The sequence below is a fragment of the Musa acuminata genome, chromosome BXJ3-8 (assembly GCF_036884655.1).
Source record: "Musa acuminata AAA Group cultivar baxijiao chromosome BXJ3-8, Cavendish_Baxijiao_AAA, whole genome shotgun sequence".
Lineage (NCBI taxonomy): Eukaryota > Viridiplantae > Streptophyta > Magnoliopsida > Zingiberales > Musaceae > Musa > Musa acuminata.
The window spans coordinates 1,775,103-1,793,998 of record NC_088356.1 but is presented as its reverse complement, the minus strand read 5'-3'; the positions used below and the strand labels follow the sequence as shown (position 1 = coordinate 1,793,998).

At 43.0% G+C, this 18,896-nt stretch overlaps 2 protein-coding genes across 2 annotated transcripts; both read right to left on the bottom strand.

Moving 5' to 3' along the window:
• Positions 1–3,486: 3,486 nt before the first annotated feature.
• Positions 3,487–5,990, bottom strand: LOC135646025 (uncharacterized). Its single transcript, XM_065165080.1, has 2 exons — positions 4,225–5,990; positions 3,487–4,032 (listed from the first exon to the last, which is right to left on the bottom strand). Exons 1-2 carry the CDS (start codon positions 5,736–5,738, stop codon positions 3,789–3,791), a joined length of 1,758 nt encoding a protein of 585 aa, XP_065021152.1. The 5' UTR covers positions 5,739–5,990; the 3' UTR covers positions 3,487–3,788.
• A 7,391-nt stretch (positions 5,991–13,381) lies between these two features.
• On the bottom strand, positions 13,382–14,745 carry LOC103994382 (transcription factor DIVARICATA). Its single transcript, XM_065163001.1, has 2 exons — positions 14,061–14,745; positions 13,382–13,976 (listed from the first exon to the last, which is right to left on the bottom strand). Exons 1-2 carry the CDS (start codon positions 14,525–14,527, stop codon positions 13,487–13,489), a joined length of 957 nt encoding a protein of 318 aa, XP_065019073.1. The 5' UTR covers positions 14,528–14,745; the 3' UTR covers positions 13,382–13,486.
• Positions 14,746–18,896: the final 4,151 nt, after the last annotated feature.

Sequence of the window (18,896 nt, the reverse complement as noted above, 5' to 3'; positions counted from 1 at the left end):
TGAGACCAATACCTACGTGGAAAGACGGGAAACCAAGTTTGAAGCGTACGTCACGGCACATCATTTTCTTCTGTATCATCTTCTCATAGATATCCAAATGGTACAGAACTTTTCCCAATGGGAATGCTTCCTGTTATATCACAGTCATCTGGATAAGCCGAGCACGGTTGTCAAACTTGATGATTTCAGTAACAGTGTGATATGATCAAAGATAATGTGAAACTAATAGGATGATCATGTCCTCGTTTGTTCGAAGAAGACAAGAAACCCAAGTGCTTCAGAATGACTCTTATCCTCACCTTGGAAGAAAACGAACTTGCCTTCCACCTCCAAGTACAGGAGGAATCCGGCATATACCGAGAACAACCGGTCATCAAGAAGCCATTTGGTTTATCGATCACTTCCCAGAAACTCCAGTTTACTATCCCACGGGAGGCCAGAAAACTTACACTGTGTTCTTGTAATGTACTGTACAAGTCACGGACTAGACAGCAGAAAGTGAAATGAAGGCTCCTTTTTGCTGTAGGTTATTGTCCTCTTCCCGAGAGATGTAAGCAGGAAGCAATGGAGCTTTTGAGTCCAAGTGATTTGCCAACCTTGTCGAAATCGGCGTGTCATGATCTGCATGGCCCCCGAAGCCTCGTATCGGACGCCTCGTACGTTACAAACTCGCCCATGTGCTTGCTCGGTCCAAAGTCGAGCGAAAGCATGCGCAGGATCCACTCCCTGCTGTCTCCGTTGAGAGGTCAAGAGATCTACCGACTGCAAGAGGGGAAGGCACTTCAGGAACACTGAGGAAGGTACTCGATCAGGGCCCATGAACTCGTCTATAACATCAGCTTGGGAGTCTTGCTTGTGGGCAGATGCTGGTTGCTCGATTGCGTTTCTCCTCTAGCGAACGACTCTTGTGATGATCGAGACTTGGAGTTATATTCTCAGATGATCGAGGTATGGATATGCGCTAGACTCCAAATCCATGTGGAGTTCCCACCAATTGCTTTGCTTCATCATGCATCTGGATGTTCTTAGTGGCAGGACGCGACTGGCTGTGCTCGAAGCAGTGTGGAAGTGAATAGACTCTGAACGCTATCAGGCTAGATTGTTCCTACGAGAATATGATGGAGAAAAATATAAAATAATAAATTTAATTTTTTTTTATATGTTTTGATATTTAATTAATCTATGATTTAAGGATTAATCATAAATTTGAGTGTATGATTTGATTACATGATTGAAGATATTCTCTCCCTCACAACCGGATAAATACTTATTACTTCAACGAATAAAATCATTTCTTTTACAATAAAAACTTCTTCCTTCAAGCAAGACTCTCTCTTTCTCCCTACCCTGCTAATTTATTTATGATTGCTATTCTTTCTCGCCTTCTCTATTGCTACTTTATGACTTTTGCAGAATTCATATTCTGGCATTGCATCGAAAATGATACGTGTGACTCCTTTATGATAATCTCCTAGTATGATTCATTTATAGTAGATTTAATCCTCTCCATCACTGTGTAGTTCTGCTCGGTGAGCGTTCCCTTTGCTCCTATCTACTACCCAACGTCTTCAATAGCATCATCATCTTTTTCTTATTTATTGTCGAACTCACTAGCACCACGGATCCAAGGTCGACCTCTCAGCGATAGTCTATTGTCGTCTATCATCCTCTCTAATACGTTGTCAGCACTTGTGGTTAAGAGAACTGAGAGGAAGAAAGAGATCACCCTCTACTTCATATCTCATATTAGTTCCTCCTTTGTATAATTATCAGACTTGCTATTAGTAGCAGAAACAATTAGCTAGGTGTGTTGTAAACTTCATATCTCATGAGAGGAACTAATATGAGATCACCTTTATTCTCCTTGCTAAAATTATCAAACTTGGCTCATTTTTTTTTTGTTAATCAGCTTCACTAACTCTTTATTCGTACAATGACCAAAGAGATATATAATATATCTACCGGTTTATGTATATGACATTATCATCATAAGCAATAATTCTATAAAGATCAAGTAATTTCTTAAGTAATTAGCAGGTTAATTCTTTATCAAAAACCTAGAAACCTTAAGCTACTTTTTTTGGAGTGAAAGTAACATTTACATCTTTTGAATTTTTTCTATCTCAAAAGAAATACATTTGATATCTATTATCAAATATGAACATATAGAATGTCAAAGAAGTCGTCATCCCACTTTTCATTACTGAGTCACTCAAATTATATAATGACAACCTTGTTACGAATATCACAGAGTACCGATAAGTACTTGATTCCTTGCCGTATTTATCTCTCACACATTCAGATATTTTATTTGAAGTCAATAAATTATTATAATTTATGTATTAACCCTCTACTACATAATGGTCTACACTAAAATATATCTACGATATCTTAAACAGACTTTCAATTATAGACTTCTCCTTCATAAATACTCATCACTTCATCTTTATGTTTTCATGGATGCTGATCGAATAGACAACACTAATGATAGAGCATCTACGTCAGCCTATATTATTTTTCTTGGAGCAAATATGATTAGTTGGGGTTCTAAGAAATAGAATACAATCGCAAGATTCACCACTAAAGCTGAATACCGAGCTATCCCTACTACCGCTGTAGAACTCAACTAGGTCACTAATCTATTGTTCGAACTTGGCATCACCTCCCGATTTACTCCTACAATATACTATGATAATATCGGTGTCATCTACTTATGCGTCAACTCGATATTTCATTCATGCATGAAACACATTATCATCGACTTCCACTTTATTAAAGATCAAGTTATCATACATCAACTTATAATATTATTAGCAGACTCCCTCTCGAAGTCTTTCATCCACATGATATTTCAGTTGCATCGGTCCAATATTGACATTCTTACTAAAAACTTAATCTTACATGAGCATGATAAAAAATTATAATATAAATAAATATCAAATTATAATATTTTATACCTATATACTCTAATCCTTAATCAATATATGATTTGAGGATAATTACATATTTAAATATATAATTTGAATGCATATTTGAATATATGATTAAAAAATCGTTTCTTATAATTTATATAAATATATATTATCTCAATCAATCAAATTATTTTACAAATAAGGATGTGCTTGATTGCTCGATAAATACAGTCAGTAGGTCATCAAGCACTCATTGCAAACAGTCGGCTTCGTGATGTGTGCGCGGCGAGAGGTGCTAACCTTCACTCACAAAGGGTGTTGATATAGTACTTCCATCAGCTGTCCTCAACCCAAAGTTACTGTAAAGAGTCGGTCGCATGAAGAGTTCTCTGTTAAGTCCATCGGCCGCATAAGCTCCCAAAAAGATGCAGCTTTTGCACTCACACGCGCACAGCATAGCCTTTTAGAGTCGTGTACGCAGCCATGACCTGAGAGAGAAGCTAAACATGACAGTCAAGTCCTTCGACTCTGCTTTCGAAGTTCTTGGACTTAGCTAAGCCTCAGATTTAGTCCATAAACCAATAACATAATGCAGTTTGCCAAAACTATACCACACATCAAGCAAGGGAGCAGATCCCACACAATGGGTGGCCCGACCCCATTTTAACAGACACTACTCTCAAAAGACCAGCCCTTCTGCCCCACCAAAAGGCCAATTCCTCCGTCCGTTCATCCTTTTTCTGACACCAAATACCTCCCTAGTGATAATATATATAAATATGTAGTGTTGTATCGCCACTGTAGCCCGACTTTTGTCTTTTTCCCTCAAATATGTACTGTTGGTTTTGTTTCTTATTTGCTTTTAGCTTGTGTTTGCTACCGCCATGCACCGTCGCCCTCCAGGGGATAGCAAGTGTCCTCGCCGCCGGTGCTCCACAAGAAATGGGCGTAGTTGGCGGCGTGGACGGCGTTGCCGGGATCCGCGGCGATGGCTTCCAGGTAGGTCTCCTCCGCTGCCACCAGATCCTTCCTCGCCAGCCACAGGAAGCTCGCGTAGCGACTCAATGCCTCCGCGTCCTTCGGCTCCGTCCCCGCCGCCCTCTTGTAGTAGTGTTCCGCCCTGTCACATGGCCGTCGCCCAACACATTATTTTAGTCCAATGTAATCTCCTTCGTATCATCTTCTCTTAGTCATTAAGACAAACAGTTGCCTCATAAGGATTAAAAAACTGCCTTCTGTGAGTGCAAATAGTCGAACAGTTTGCGGGGATCACAAAAGGAGTAATTAGTACGTAAGAATGAGATCAAGTTACCTGTCGTGATCGTGGAGGACGAGATAGAGGAACTGAGCGAAGTTGGCGAGGAGAAGAGTGTTCTCCGGGTCCTGCGACAGGGCTTGATGGTACATTATCTCCATCCGCAGGTAGTCCGCGAGGTCGTCGGGCTCCAGCACGACCGTCACGGGCGAGACGAAGCGGCGTAGCGTCTCCGGGTCCATCAACGCCTCGTCCCTCGCTTGCGTCTTCGACGCCTCTTCCAGTATCGCCTTCCAGAGCCTCGCCTCCTCTTCCTGCTGCACTTCTGCCCCCGCAACCGCTTCCGACTCGCCCTCGCCACTTGCTCCTTTTCCCTCCTCGGTGTTCGTCGCCCCTGGCGCTGTCGAAACGCCGTCGGGGAGAATCGTCCTGTACGAGAGGGACCTGTCATCCGACCGCCCGTCGCCGGTGGCGCCGGCCACCGGCTTCGCCTTCCCCCCACCGCCACCTCCGATGGAAGCGGTCCTCCCAGTGGAGGAGAAGTTCTTGATGGAGAAGTTGTGATGGGTCTGGCGATGGTCTTCCACTACGATGGTCTCAACCATCGACTGGGTCGGCGGGTTGGGCGCGGCCATGGCTGCGGCCTCGAGGTGGCCCATGGAGAAGACAGTGAAGTTGGCTAAGAGGAGCATGACAGAGACCATGAGGGTCGGGGTGCACGAGAAGACCTGCTGAAAGAGCCAGACGAAGGAGGAGTTCATCTCCCGTTGTACCCGCGACAGGATCCCCTGGAGATCCTCGCGGAAGATCACCTCCCGCATCTGGAGAGTGTAGCTCTGGATCTCCCGGATCATGAACACCATGGACGAGAAGGCCCGCTTGACGGAGCAGCAGGCTGACTCGCCCGCCTCCCGGAGCCAACCGTCCTCCCACCGCTTCTTCCGCTTTATGATCCGGAGCGAGAGCGGTAGCTCCACGCTGTTCGCGTTCTTCTCCACGCTCGCCGGCACGATCTGGTCGGGCCACTCCGGCGGTTCCGGCCGGACCGGGACCCACGGTGCCTCGGTCGACGGCTCTTGCTTGCTCGTCAAGGGCAAAGGAGAAGGCGCCGGGCTCGAATCAGAGCAAAACGACGCAGAGGAAGACAAGGCCTCACCTCCTCCACTCCTCCACGACTCTGAAACGGTCACCTCCTCGCTGCCGTCTCCCTGTTGCCGCTGGAGCTCGAGGGCCAATTCCTCGAGCCTCAGCACGAACTCCTCATCCTCCTCCTCCTCCTCATCATCACCAGTCGCAAAGCGGTCAAGGCTGGCGCTGAAGGCTCGGCGCAAGGCTTGATCAACGCTTCGCCTTCCTCTCCCTCTGCGAACCTTGAGCGATCTGGACTTCAACAGCTTGGCAGTGCCGGACCCGAGGAAGGGCGAGGCGAGGGCGCGGTCGCAGCCACGGGTCCTCTGGCTGCACCCGAGACTAGAAACCAAGGCAGCGAAGGCGGCCTGGGAGAGAGCCGTGGAGTTGGTGGGCGACAGCTGCGGCCACTGCAAGCACGTCCCGCCGACCTGAACTCCCATCCTCCACCAAGCCCAAACACCACCACCACCACCTCCTCCTCCTTCTCCTCCCCAAACCCAATTGGTCAAACAGAAGGCTGCGAAAAGCTTGACAAGTATTTGATAAAATAACAGGCAGAGGCTCACGGCCAAATCCCCATCTCCTCTCGAAGAGCCCGTGAAGGGGGTGTCTAAAAGGTCATACGTCCCTCACTCGACCCTTCTTCTAACGCTGCAGAACACCAGAACAGGAAGAAGACCTGCACCGCCTCGCCTCACTCTTCTTTCCTCCCTAAGCATATCTTGACACACCTTCTCATATATACACACCACACAAGGTTTTCCCTCTATCCCCATATAGGAATAAAAATAATAAGAAAATATCGAGGACAGAGAAAATTCATATAGGTGTATTTATCTGATCAAAACACGTGCCCCTCACGTGACCTAGCGTAGCTCCATTGTGTCTTCTCCGTTAGTACTCCTCACGGCACCCGCCTTCAACGCGGACGCCGTGAGAAGCTATGAGTCTTGTGTTGCTCGGACTTTGACGCGCAAATGGACAAGGAGATGGAAAATATCTAACGAGGCAATGGACCGAGGTAGAGAAGACGGAGAGGGTCGACGACGCTGAACACGATGCGTATATACCTTTCCTACCTCGGAGATGGGTGGTTCTGATTCGTGGAAACCCAAATGGACGGCTAATGTTAGTCTGCCGGACATTGTTGCCATTCCGGAGAAAAGGACGGATGCGAAACAGAGTCACAAAAAAGGAAAAAGAAATTTCGACGTCGCTGGAAAAGACACAGATACTTACAAGTTCTTAATACTTCTTCTTCTTCTTCATTGGCATATTCAGCACGTTTTTTTTTTCTTTTTTATTCGGAGCCCTGATAGACATTAAACATGAATCACATTATAAATTCTAAAAAAAAGTATTTCTTTAGTAAAACCCTGATATTTCTACCATTATAATGAATTTCTTAAAGGTAAATTGTAAATTAAGTGTTAATCAATTATTAATTTAAAGTAGTTAACGGAGATCAGCAGCAAATCTTTTCCCACTCCTTGCTTGAGCATATAGTCCTCCTTTACATTGTTAAGGTATAGGTGGTATACAATGAAGTGATGTATTCAATCCGACGTAACATCCTATCTGGGGCCCGCAAGGTAGGAGATTGGGCAGGAGGGATGGTGAGCACGTAGACGTGGCGGCGTTGCTTCACGTGGTCTCGCCACACGACAGTGACTCTAACAAACGCCAACCCCTCCGACGCCACCCTCCTTATCTCCTCCTCCCTATTCTCTCTCTGTTTCTTGCAGTCCCCAAACTCTCCGTCTCTAACTCCTTATCTCATTCCGATGCCCACACTCACTTTTCGTCCAAAAGATCACGTCCCTATTACCTCCAAAAGTGTCGAACTTGGACATCTCCCGCAGACGCTCGCCAAGATTTCACAGAAACCAGAACAAGTCTCAGACCTCAAATGTTCAATCTGGAGATGAGTGCATACGATAGAGAAACAACTCGGGCGAGAAGGAACGAAAACCTAAAAAATCAACAAGGGCGGGGATGCAGTGACGGCCGGATGTTGATGTTTGGGCACAAGAGGAGCCGCCCATCAGCGATACGCCCGCCCGCCCCAGCCGATGATCCTCCCTCCGCCGCGAGCCTATGGGTCCGAGTGCTGAAGCGTTCCGATGAGAGACGATCTGGTCGGACTTTAACCCATCCTTCCGAACCCCGTATAGCTCGCCGTCGACTCAACTAGGTAGGCCTCAGCTCTGTGATGGACTCGAACCCGAAAGGCCCATTGGGGTTCGGGCCCCCAATGGGTTGTAAGCCCCTTTCCTCTGCCCATTCCCTCTCTTTGGCACAGAAGAGACTTTGAGTTGGGATATATATAATAAAAACTGTGCTTTCATCGACCATATAAATATAATGATAATGATGATGAGAAAAGATATGATTCCATAATAAGAAAAGATTCGCAAACGATATTGATGACAACGACGGGTTGTTACAGTGAAATTATGTTACGCCCTCATATATTAATATAATATAACAAATAAATAAATAATATATTTATGTATTTATATTTATTTATTTACCGGTTGGAACTATCAAATCGTGGTCCGATATCAATCGAATGATATCAAGATATCAAGTTGCTTATAATATTTTTTGAGTCTTGATCGAATCGCTCACATATGATATGATGTTTTAAAATGGTATGGATGATTATAATTCGAAGTACAATTGAAGAGGATTTGCTATCGAATCATGATATATTTGCCTTCGCTTGAGTCGATCGCCCCTATTGATAAGCTAATAAATTCTTTACAAGCATATGAATATTTAATTAATAAGAAGAAATCATATATAGTAGAATAAGTTTTTCGAAGAAGTCACACTTAAAAATAAAAAAATGAAAGCTCAAGTAATCATAGTCGTGAAGAGGTTGAGAATATGAAAAAGGCTATTGTTACGATAGAAGAAATGACTAAGGAGGAAAAGAAAGAAATAATAAAAAAGATCAAAGTCCAAAACAAAAATAAGAGAAAAAATATAAGAGGCCAAAAATAAAATCATTTGAAAGTTTAATGCTATTATTACAAAAAAAAATATGGTAATTATTCTTTTAAATACTATTACAATAAAAACAGTCAAGTAGAAGAAAAGACTAACTATATTGAAAAGAAGAAAGAAGAATCTCTTTTGTTGCTAGCACATAAAGCAAAAAAAATATAAGTGGTATTGGGATACCAAAGTTAGCAATCATATGTGTGATTACAAAAGTCTACTCGTAAAATTGAATGAAACAAGATGGCTCTATTTTAGGGACTCCTTAAAAGTACTGATAAAAGATAAATGTAATATCTTGATTTGCCATAAAGATGAATATCATCAAATTTCTTTCAAGATAAATTTATTATGATCCTTCCTTCACCGCAACACTACACTAGCGAGTATATGATGGTGGTAGTCATCCTTCGTAACTCAAGTATTGGGATAAGTATAATAGAAACTGTGCTTCCATAGAACATATACATATAACGATAATGATGATGATGAGAAAATATATGATTATATGATAAGAAAAGATTCATAAACAATATTGATGAATTGATGATGATGATGATGGGTTGTTACAGTGAAATTATGTTATGCTCCCCATATATATATATATATATATATACGGGGAGCATAACATAAGAAAAGATTCATAAACGATAATGGTCGTCTCCCCTACTTACTCTGTTTGTTGATCTTGAAGAAGCCTTTCTTTGCCTACACCTTTTCGTCCTTAGCTTTCAGTAAATGTTACGAGGATTAAATTTGGGGATGCTGCTTATGGTGCTGCATTGTCACCTACAACTTGCAACTCTTACTTGGGCTATCATTGTGACACTTCCTGCGACCATTGTTGGCTATCGCACCCCTGCATGCAGCATTGCCCATCATAAGCCCCGTGACCACTACCCTCAATATTGTCATTCAATTTCAATTCATTGCTACAGACAGCCATTATACAACAGCAACAATCCTCGACAAGTTTGATGACTATAGTAGGCCACCGTCCTATACCTCGCCATAACCAACAATAAGATATCAATGATAGTTTTTCGACCCAGCAATGCTTATAGGTAAGCAAGAGAATAGAGATGCAGGTGAGTCATGAAAATAAACAGATCGTGTGGAATAGAAACACCCTTTTGTAAGTGAAAAGTGATAATAACCTTTTTCGCAAGCGAAAGGCGATAATAATAATAGATCTAATACTTTTACGATCTAAAATATTTTAATTTCAAACATAGATCTAATACCAATTGTTAACACAAAATTATAATCATATTTTTGTTAAGCTAAAAATGTTTAATGCCATAATCAAAATCAAATAATGATAAATCAATATTAGGATTACGTATCTTTTTATGTCATTCAGAAAATCTTTATCTGATCTACAACTATACCATTATTCGATCGAAAATAAACCGTGATAATGATATGCAAAGAGAACTAGACTCGTCTTATTTTCTCTTCATATTTTTCACAGGACCATTATAAGCAATAGAATATAAACCAATAGGAGACGAGAAAAGATATTATACCATAAAAGATAACGTCTATTTATATATAAAAGTAGAGGATCGGGTCCAAGATAAGTAATTAGAATAGTCTCTCTTATTTTAAGTAATTCCATCATAATCAAATTTTTTTATTGATCGATAATCATAATCAAAATTCAATCATACCTATAATATATTTTATTTAATTAAATAAGATCATATAATCTAAAAAGCCAGACATAAAACTATTGTTGCCGGTTATAACACTATGAATCTTCACGTATACGGATTAATAGGACTGGAAATGGGTTTACATCCATATGCCCATTCGTCAGATGATAGAACCGCTTCTTGCTTTTGCCTTGTGTTATATTACATGCTATAAGTCCAAATAGGATAAGATGAGCCATTGTCAATGCTGTGCTCCTGTTCTTCTTCGGAAAGTTTCATGTTTGAGTGAGAGAAGGCACAGCACGTTAATTTTCTATCTGTCTTTTTCTATAGCAGATCTGTGTCGGACGCGAGGGTTGACTTATTGGGTTCGACATTGGTGCTGGATGAATACACTTCTGAACTGCATTGACTGTGATGGTAAATTAATTTCATTTCTCAAGGTTAATGATTTAACTCGAGCTATACTTTTTTTCCCAATGTCAATATTTTGTAACCTTCAACTTTCTTGCATTTATTCTAACTTGCCCTAATCATCATTCAGAGAGAAAAATAATTATAATTTCCTTAAACATGTTTAATAATATGTTGAATTAAACTGTGAGATACATCTTTCAGTGCGACACATACTCCTTTGAGATGATTTTGTTTACGACATTAACTTGCGAAAGTGTCAATATGCCCCTCGCAATCACCATGGTCGACCCGTACTGTCCCTCGTGGACCATTACCCACAGTCCATCAGTCCGGGAAACAAGTGTAGTTTTTGTGTTCTTCACGGTAGCATATGAAAGAAAGACTCCCTCTCGTGCAGACTGATGAGGGTAATAATGACGATAAGACTCGGGTTGACGTCAGCTACCCCAGATGACGTCTCGGTTGGCCTGACACCACTTGGTCAAATGGATCGGAACGTCGACCGAGGCACATTAAATATCCTGCTCAGGCTCGGTCGGAGGGGTCGGGCCGAGCTCCCCCACAAGACGCGTAGGCGAGGAGTTCTTGCCCGGAGAGGATAGCGACCCCATCCCGATTGAAGCACCAGGATCGGCCACCTCAGTAGTCTCGAGGCACGTCCCAAGGAGATCCCCGTCATCTGGACCCGAACCAAGCCACGTCAGTCCCGAGGCCACGGCTTAAATTTGTTTACACCAACATTTTTGGTGCTAGAAGGAGGGCCGGAATGTCGAGGGATCACCCGATTAGCTCGGACGAACCTACAGTTGAGGGGTCACATCCGATTGGAGCTTCAGGGGAACATCCCCCACATGGAGATCTTTATGACGAACACCCTGCGACCTCCAGCCGACCCCACTTGGGGATCGAGTGATAGCAAACCCGAGCGGTCGCCCGGAACCCGAGGCATTGTCTTCGGATTCAACGGACTCCCTGCGAGCCCAGCTACGCTTTGTCAGTCAGCGGCTCGACGAAATGGAGAAGGAGGTTCGCAGGTCAAAGGGAGAGCTCGGGGAGGACGCACACCAAGGGTCTCCGTTCAAGCCTGAGACACAAGATCAGACAGTCCCCCCGAACTTCCGACTCCCCTCCCTGGACGCTTACGACGGCTCCACTGACCCTATCACGACTCGAGTCTAATGAGACAACTGGCCAATAACTCCATTTTGGTCCTTCAACCACGGACCAAAATGCTTAAGCGGGAGTTAACGTAGTACACTCATCAGGCCCTTACTAATCATACACATTGCCCACTTCCGATGTGGGACTAATGAGATGTTACAGACCTAGCGGACTATGTAGCCGCTTTTTGCGCCCAGATGGCACTATACGGGACCTCTGATGCTCTGATGTGCATAGCATTTCCCACCACCCTGAGAGGTCCGTCCCGCACATGGTATAGCGACTTGAAGACCGGAACGATCGCTTCCTTCGACCAGCTCGCTAAGGACTTCGAGCTCCACTTCGTGGCCTATGCACGGCCGAAGCCTTCCGTGGCACTTCTCCTCGGACTCAACCAAAGGGAGGACGAACCCCTCTCCCATTTTGTGAATCGTTTTGCAACGCAGATCTGGGGATTACCGAACGCTCATCCTTCTCTATTGATGCAGGCGTTTATGATAGGCCTGCGACCTTCCAGATTCCTCTGGTCCCTCGTGGAGCGACCCCCCACCACAGTACCAGATATGCTCCAGCGAGCTAACCAATACATCGCGGCGGAGGCCTGGGTGGCCGTGAGGAGGAGGAGTGACTTTTGGTAGCGGGCTCCATAGAAGAAGTCAAGCACCCGTATCTACCTGACTGCCTCCCGACTCGCGGTTAGCTCTGGCCTAACCCCCTTCTGCATCTACACGGCTCGGTCGTAGACTGCCCGAGTCCACCTCAGCGCGGTCTGCCTGCCTGCGTCGTGCTCCTCGGCTCCATGCTTCCCGAGACCACACCTGCACGGCCAGCCCGCCTGCGTCGTGCTTCCCGAGACCACACCTACGCGACCAGCCCACCTGCGTCGTGCTCCTCGGCTCCATGCTTCTCGAGACCACACCTGCGCGGCCAGCCCGCTTGCGTCGTGCTCCTCGGCTCCATGCTCCCCGAGACCACAGCCTCCGCTCGGCCTGCTCTACTGAGTATGCTCCTCGGCCGCACACTACCCGGGGTCACCGCTGCACATCCAACCCTTCTTAGTTGCTAAACTCCACGATTCCCATACCCCTGGCAACAGACCGGCAAGACGCCCGGCTAGGACAGTTTCTCAAAGCTGAAGTCATGCCTCAAACCCCCCTTTACAGTGACCGACGCATAGCTTCCTTGGAGGGGGAATGGCGATAAGACTCGGGTTGATGTCAGCTGCCCTAGATGACGCCTCGGTTGGCTTGACACCACCTAGTTAAACGGATCGGAACTTCGATCGAGGCACATTAAATATCCTGGCTCGATCCTTCACGCCACGCCAACACCAGTGTCAGACGCTACCAGGAGTATGAGCCTGCCCCCTGCAAGCAAACACATCAGGAAACAGTAAGCTTTCCTATAAATACTTTCGCATTCTAAACGGGAAAGAGAGGAGGACAACCAACAAACCCCCTGCGACTACTCACTAACTTGATCATCGGAGGGGTCGGGTCGAGCTCCCCCGACCCGACCTTTGTGCAGGTGCGAAGCCGTAGGTCCCCACAGGACGCGCAGGCGAGGAGTTCTTGCCAGGAGAGGATAGCGACCCCATCCCGATCGGAGCACCGGGATCGGCCACCTCAATAGTCTCGAGGCACGTCCCAGGGAGATCCCCGTCATTCGGACCCAAACCAACCACGTCGGTCCCGAGACCACGGCTTAAAGTTGTTTACACCAACACAGACCATTCAGAGTCAACGGACATAATCAACGTAGGACATGTTCACGACTATCTATGGTGTAAAATGGCATAAAGTATAAGAAAACAAGCGTTGATAAACTTAATGCCCTATACATTGACTGCCTAACCAATTCTAAGTTCTTCGAGTTTGCATGACCCACTCATCTACTGCCCTACGATACCCAGAGACGAGCAGCGGTGACACCGCTCCATTATTCTGTCAGTATTGTCCGAAATCGGGTCCATGAATCTGCTGGTCTGACAGCATCTGAAACAGGGAACTATCGTCACAAACAACATTACCATGGAGACCGGCATCCTGCGGATTCTGAACCTGCATTGTCATCCCATATGGTGCTGCTCCAAACTGCTGTTGCATGAACTGGTTCGCGCGCACCGGTGCATTAGAAACACCAGCAGCGTCATTTCGTTGCAAGGAGAAGGTCCTTGGCAGAGTAGTCGAAGTAGCCTGCGCCTGCGGTGTGGGAGCCCGCAGCCGAGCGGCGGCGAGCAGCTCGTCGTGTGACAAACTGGCAATCGTAATGTCATGAATGCTGGATCTCCTCTTGTCTTTGCCGCCCGAGTTTTGCCTGTTGAAGTACTTCTGGGCATGGCTGGCCACCTGAGTGGGCGTCCTGGTGGTCACGAAATTTCGAGATATGTTTCTCCAGTCCCCTTTGCCATGCGTCGAGAGACCCATCAGAAATAGCCTGCAAAATATGTTGACGAGCAAGACGACCTTAGACAATAAACACATGCCAATACGACGAACAGGATGTGGGTGGGAAACGTACTTGTGCTCCTCTTCACTCCACGGCACTCCTTTCTTCCTCTCATGCTCCGATGGTGCCCTCGGCGCGGACCTCTTTCCTCTGGCACAGGAAGGCTGCTTTGGCGCGTAGCAGTCCTCCGAGTTGGACGCGAACGATGGATAGTACGAGGACCGCCCAGCTTCTATCGCATTCAAGTCGTCGATGAGACGCTGGTAGTGGACGTTCACCTCCTCCACCGTCTTGCCCGGCACGCACGCCGCCACCTTCTCCCAGCGGTCCGGGGTGTCTTCTTCGAAGTCGATCAGGGCGAGCTCGAATAGCTTGTTCTCTTCCCAGGTCCAACCCCCACCACTCCGGTCAGGGACCCGACTCGAGCACGTCGATTCCGTCATCGATCCTGTCGACATCTGGAGATCTCGCGGAGGGCACCCTCTCCGGTTTCGCCTAAAAATCGAATCTTTAACTCGACTCAACGTGGGAGGAGGCATTGCGACGGCAAATACAGCAACAAACTCAACAATAACAAGAGAAATCAAAACCCACCCAGATCGTTTCCGTCGGACTGAGACGGAAATCAAGCAGGGAAGAGAGATCGAAGACTGGAAAGGAACGAAAGTCGAGACATTTATTGTCTCTCTCTCCTCCGCCTCCTCCTCGATCGACCGTGATTGGTGATTGGCGATTGGCGATTGGCGGAGCTTTGTGGACTCTCGAAAGAGTACGACGCTCTCGTCTCCGTTTATATCAGCAACGGAAGGGGAGGGGCAAAAAGGAGAAGTCGTGAACCAACAGGTTGTTCTGGATTCCCCATGTTTAACGGAGCAACTGGAATTTATTAGGTCTGTTAATTCGGTTTAGATATTTCTCTCGGCACGCCCTCCTCCCTAACAATCGCCGCGGCCTTCAAGTACCCTCCGAAACCACCTCGCGGCGTCACGAGCTCGGACACCACGCGATTACGTGTACGGCATCGAGACACAGAATCAAAGACATATCCTAATTAGATTAAAAGTATGTGAGTAATATCGGTATTATATTATTATTGTTAGCATTATCTATTCTCGATCCATTTAAATTGGATTCTGAAATCTTTTAATTGGATTTGAAGTAGATTTAGCAGGAAAAGAGGTAGTCGAGTCGATAAAATATCCAACACTAAGTCAACTTTTCATTGCATCTTGATCAACATGTCAACAGATGGATCCTACTTTGACAACATTCAGTCAATGTATATCCAACACATCATCAGGAATCGGGGCCAATGAGGATGATGATGTGGCGCCAATAGAGATTGACCCAGCAAAATCACTAATTCACGATTCTCATATTTGTCACGGGATTCCACGAACCGATGATACTTGATCATGATCCCGAATTCGATAATCATTTAAAGCATTATAAAAAGGGCTCCTAAATATTTCTGGTGACATGCTCGTTCTAATTTCAAGTTGATCCAAATAGATATGATGGGTGATCAAATCATTCGACTCTTTTACCGATTTAAATGTTGAAGGGGTTAAGCCACCGACATAGTTCTTACCGGGTCTTACTATATATTTTTGACAACTAATTCCCTTATATAAATCTCTATTGGAATCAAACCCAACAGCACATCCAACAATTAATATATATATATATATATATATATATATATATATATATATATATATATATATATATATATATATATATATATGTATATGTATATATATATATGTATATGTATATATATATATATATGTATATGTATATATATATATGTATATATATATATGTATATATATATATATGTATATTTATATATATGTATATGTATATATATGTATATATATGTATATATATATGTATATGTATACATATATATATATATACATATACATATATATATATATACATATACATATATATATATACATATATATATATATATACATACATATATATATATACATACATATATATATATATATACATATATATATATACATATATATATATACATATATATATATACATATATATATATATATACATATATATATATATATATATACATATATATATATATATACATATATATATATATATATACATATATATATATATATATATACATATACATATATATACATATACATATATATATATATATACATATATATATACATATACATATATATATATATATATACATATATATATATATATACATATATATATATATATATATACATATATATATATATACATATATATATATATATACATACATATATATATATATACATATATATATATATACATATATATATATATACATATATATATATACATATATATATATATACATATATATATATATACATATATATATATATACATATATATATATATACATATATATATATATACATATATATATATATACATATATATATATATACATATATATATATATATATATATATATATAAAAGGAGGATATTACCAATCATTTACCATCCGTCACATGTTCTCTGTATGACTTTCAAGTTGAAAGAAAAAGACAAAGGCTATTCATCACTGGACCACTCGTATGAACAAGGGTCCAAGACAGATGATTATAAGTTGTCTCATACTTATCGCTCATATAGAGAAAAAGTCATGACGAGATTGTTAGGGGCGATTGAGGGCAATATCCATAAAATATTTTGCTCATTTATGATTATATATAAAAGTATATTTTTTAGCATAGTGGAAGAGGAGGGATCATTTTTTACCTTTCCCATTCATATGCACCTATCTAGGGTTATTAACTTCAGTATCAAATGGATCGGGTCAAGAAATCTCTCTCGATCTTAGCCTTTGTGTAGGTGGCACATCGGAAGCTCAATGTTTTTACATCAGAGACATATTGGACAATCCTGTGTATGCATAATTGGATTACGTCAAGTTGACCAAGACGTCAATGATATCTTCCCATAATAGGATCCGATATCATAAGAATGCCCACCCATCAATCCCCTCAATGAACACTTGAGCGATGAGACTTTGCCCCAAACCCATAGTACTTTTATCCGAGGAGAGATAACAACAACCCTTTCGCACACATTGGTGTATTCACCTTAGCATAGACACCGATGCAATACTAGTGCCTATTCAATGACCCAATTCTCTCATCCCCAAGGATGGCCCCAAGCCACCTACTCATCCATGTCAAGTTGTTCTTAAACTTCACTCAAGAAATACATATGCTAATAAGCATTATATAAGTCATCACTCTGCTTTTGCTCTAGTTGGTCCAATAAGCGGAACCACCAACTCAGTCATAGACCTCAACTCCACCACCATCGACATCTGTCGAGATTCCTTGACCCGACGTGGTGCTGACATCCCAAGAGTGCCCGAGACCTATTAAACCGTTAGTCGATGAGGCACTTCGATCCTCGATTATAGAATTCAGTAGACTGCATCACTCTTAGTTTGCCTCCTCTAAATTCAAGGCTGAATCAGTAGACTCGATGAGGGATTCCTTATGGATCTACTTCAGGCAAATATATCGACGCTTGGAGGAGATTTGATGAGAGTTCTATGGCCAAAAGGAGAAGCATTGATCAACTCCACCTCAGGTCAATCATCGTTCACTTAAAAAATCCAGGAGGAATCAATTCCAAAGAATTTTCATCTCCCATCCTTAGAAACATTTGATGATAATGCTGATCTGATGGAGTACTTTATAGCTTTCCATACTCATATGTTATTATATAATACATCGGATGCTCTAATGTGCCATGCCTTTCTCACTATCATTAAGAGGTCAAGCATGAGAATGATACGCTCGTCTAATGCTAGTGTCCATCTACTCTTTCACCAAGCCAGCAAGGGAGTTCAAACTTTACTTTCTCAAGTACGTATGCCCTCGGCCTTCAATGGTAACACTCCTCATACTTAGGTAGTGAGAGGAAGAAACATTCACAAACTTCGTTGTATAAGTCATTAATGAGATCCGAGGCACGTAGTAGATACTTATTCATCACTCATAATATAGACCTTCATAATGAGGCTCAGGCCCTCTCATCTCTTTCAGTTGTTGATAGAAAGACCACTAGCAATTATACTCGAGGTACTTCAAAGGGCCAATCAACACATTGCTATCGTGGCAATAGTCTCGGGCAAGCATAAGAAGTCACACAAGAGGCCAAAGTATGAACAGCCACAGTCAACCCCGATCTTGAAATCATCACAATGGAGGAAAAATGAGCAACCCGAGTACCTCACCCAACGTCCGAGCTGACCCCTCTAAATATGATTAAAATTATAGTTTTCCTATAGATAAAGGAGAAGAGTCTCTTAAGGGACTCCTCACCCAATGAAGACCTTGTTAATGAAAAGAGACAAGTTCAAGTACTATTGATTTCATTGAGATTATAACCACAACACTAAAGATTATCATGATATAAAATAACAGATTGAAGAGCTCATACGATAGAGACATCTCGAGTAGTTCATCTGAAAGCACTAAGAACCCTCACCTTGACCTCATGGGCTAGAGAAAAGGTAAATTGATATCATCATTAGTGGACCGATCTCAAAGGCAAAAGAAGAGACCACCACTTTGCAGTTCATATAATTGCTTCCTGAGCTTTGCCAAATCTAGAGGGTCTATACAGTATGGTGATATCATTGGAGGCTTAACTCTTGACTACAACTCAATGTGATGATCTATACCTCTATGCGGTGGTAGAGTTTTTGGCAACTCAAGTAGCATGACGTTTGTGAACTCCTTCAAAACGTTCGACACTATAGTAGATTTATGAATGGCCTCCACATCAAGTGGCTCCAGCTTCACAATAGCTACAGAAGTTAATTCACCTTTTT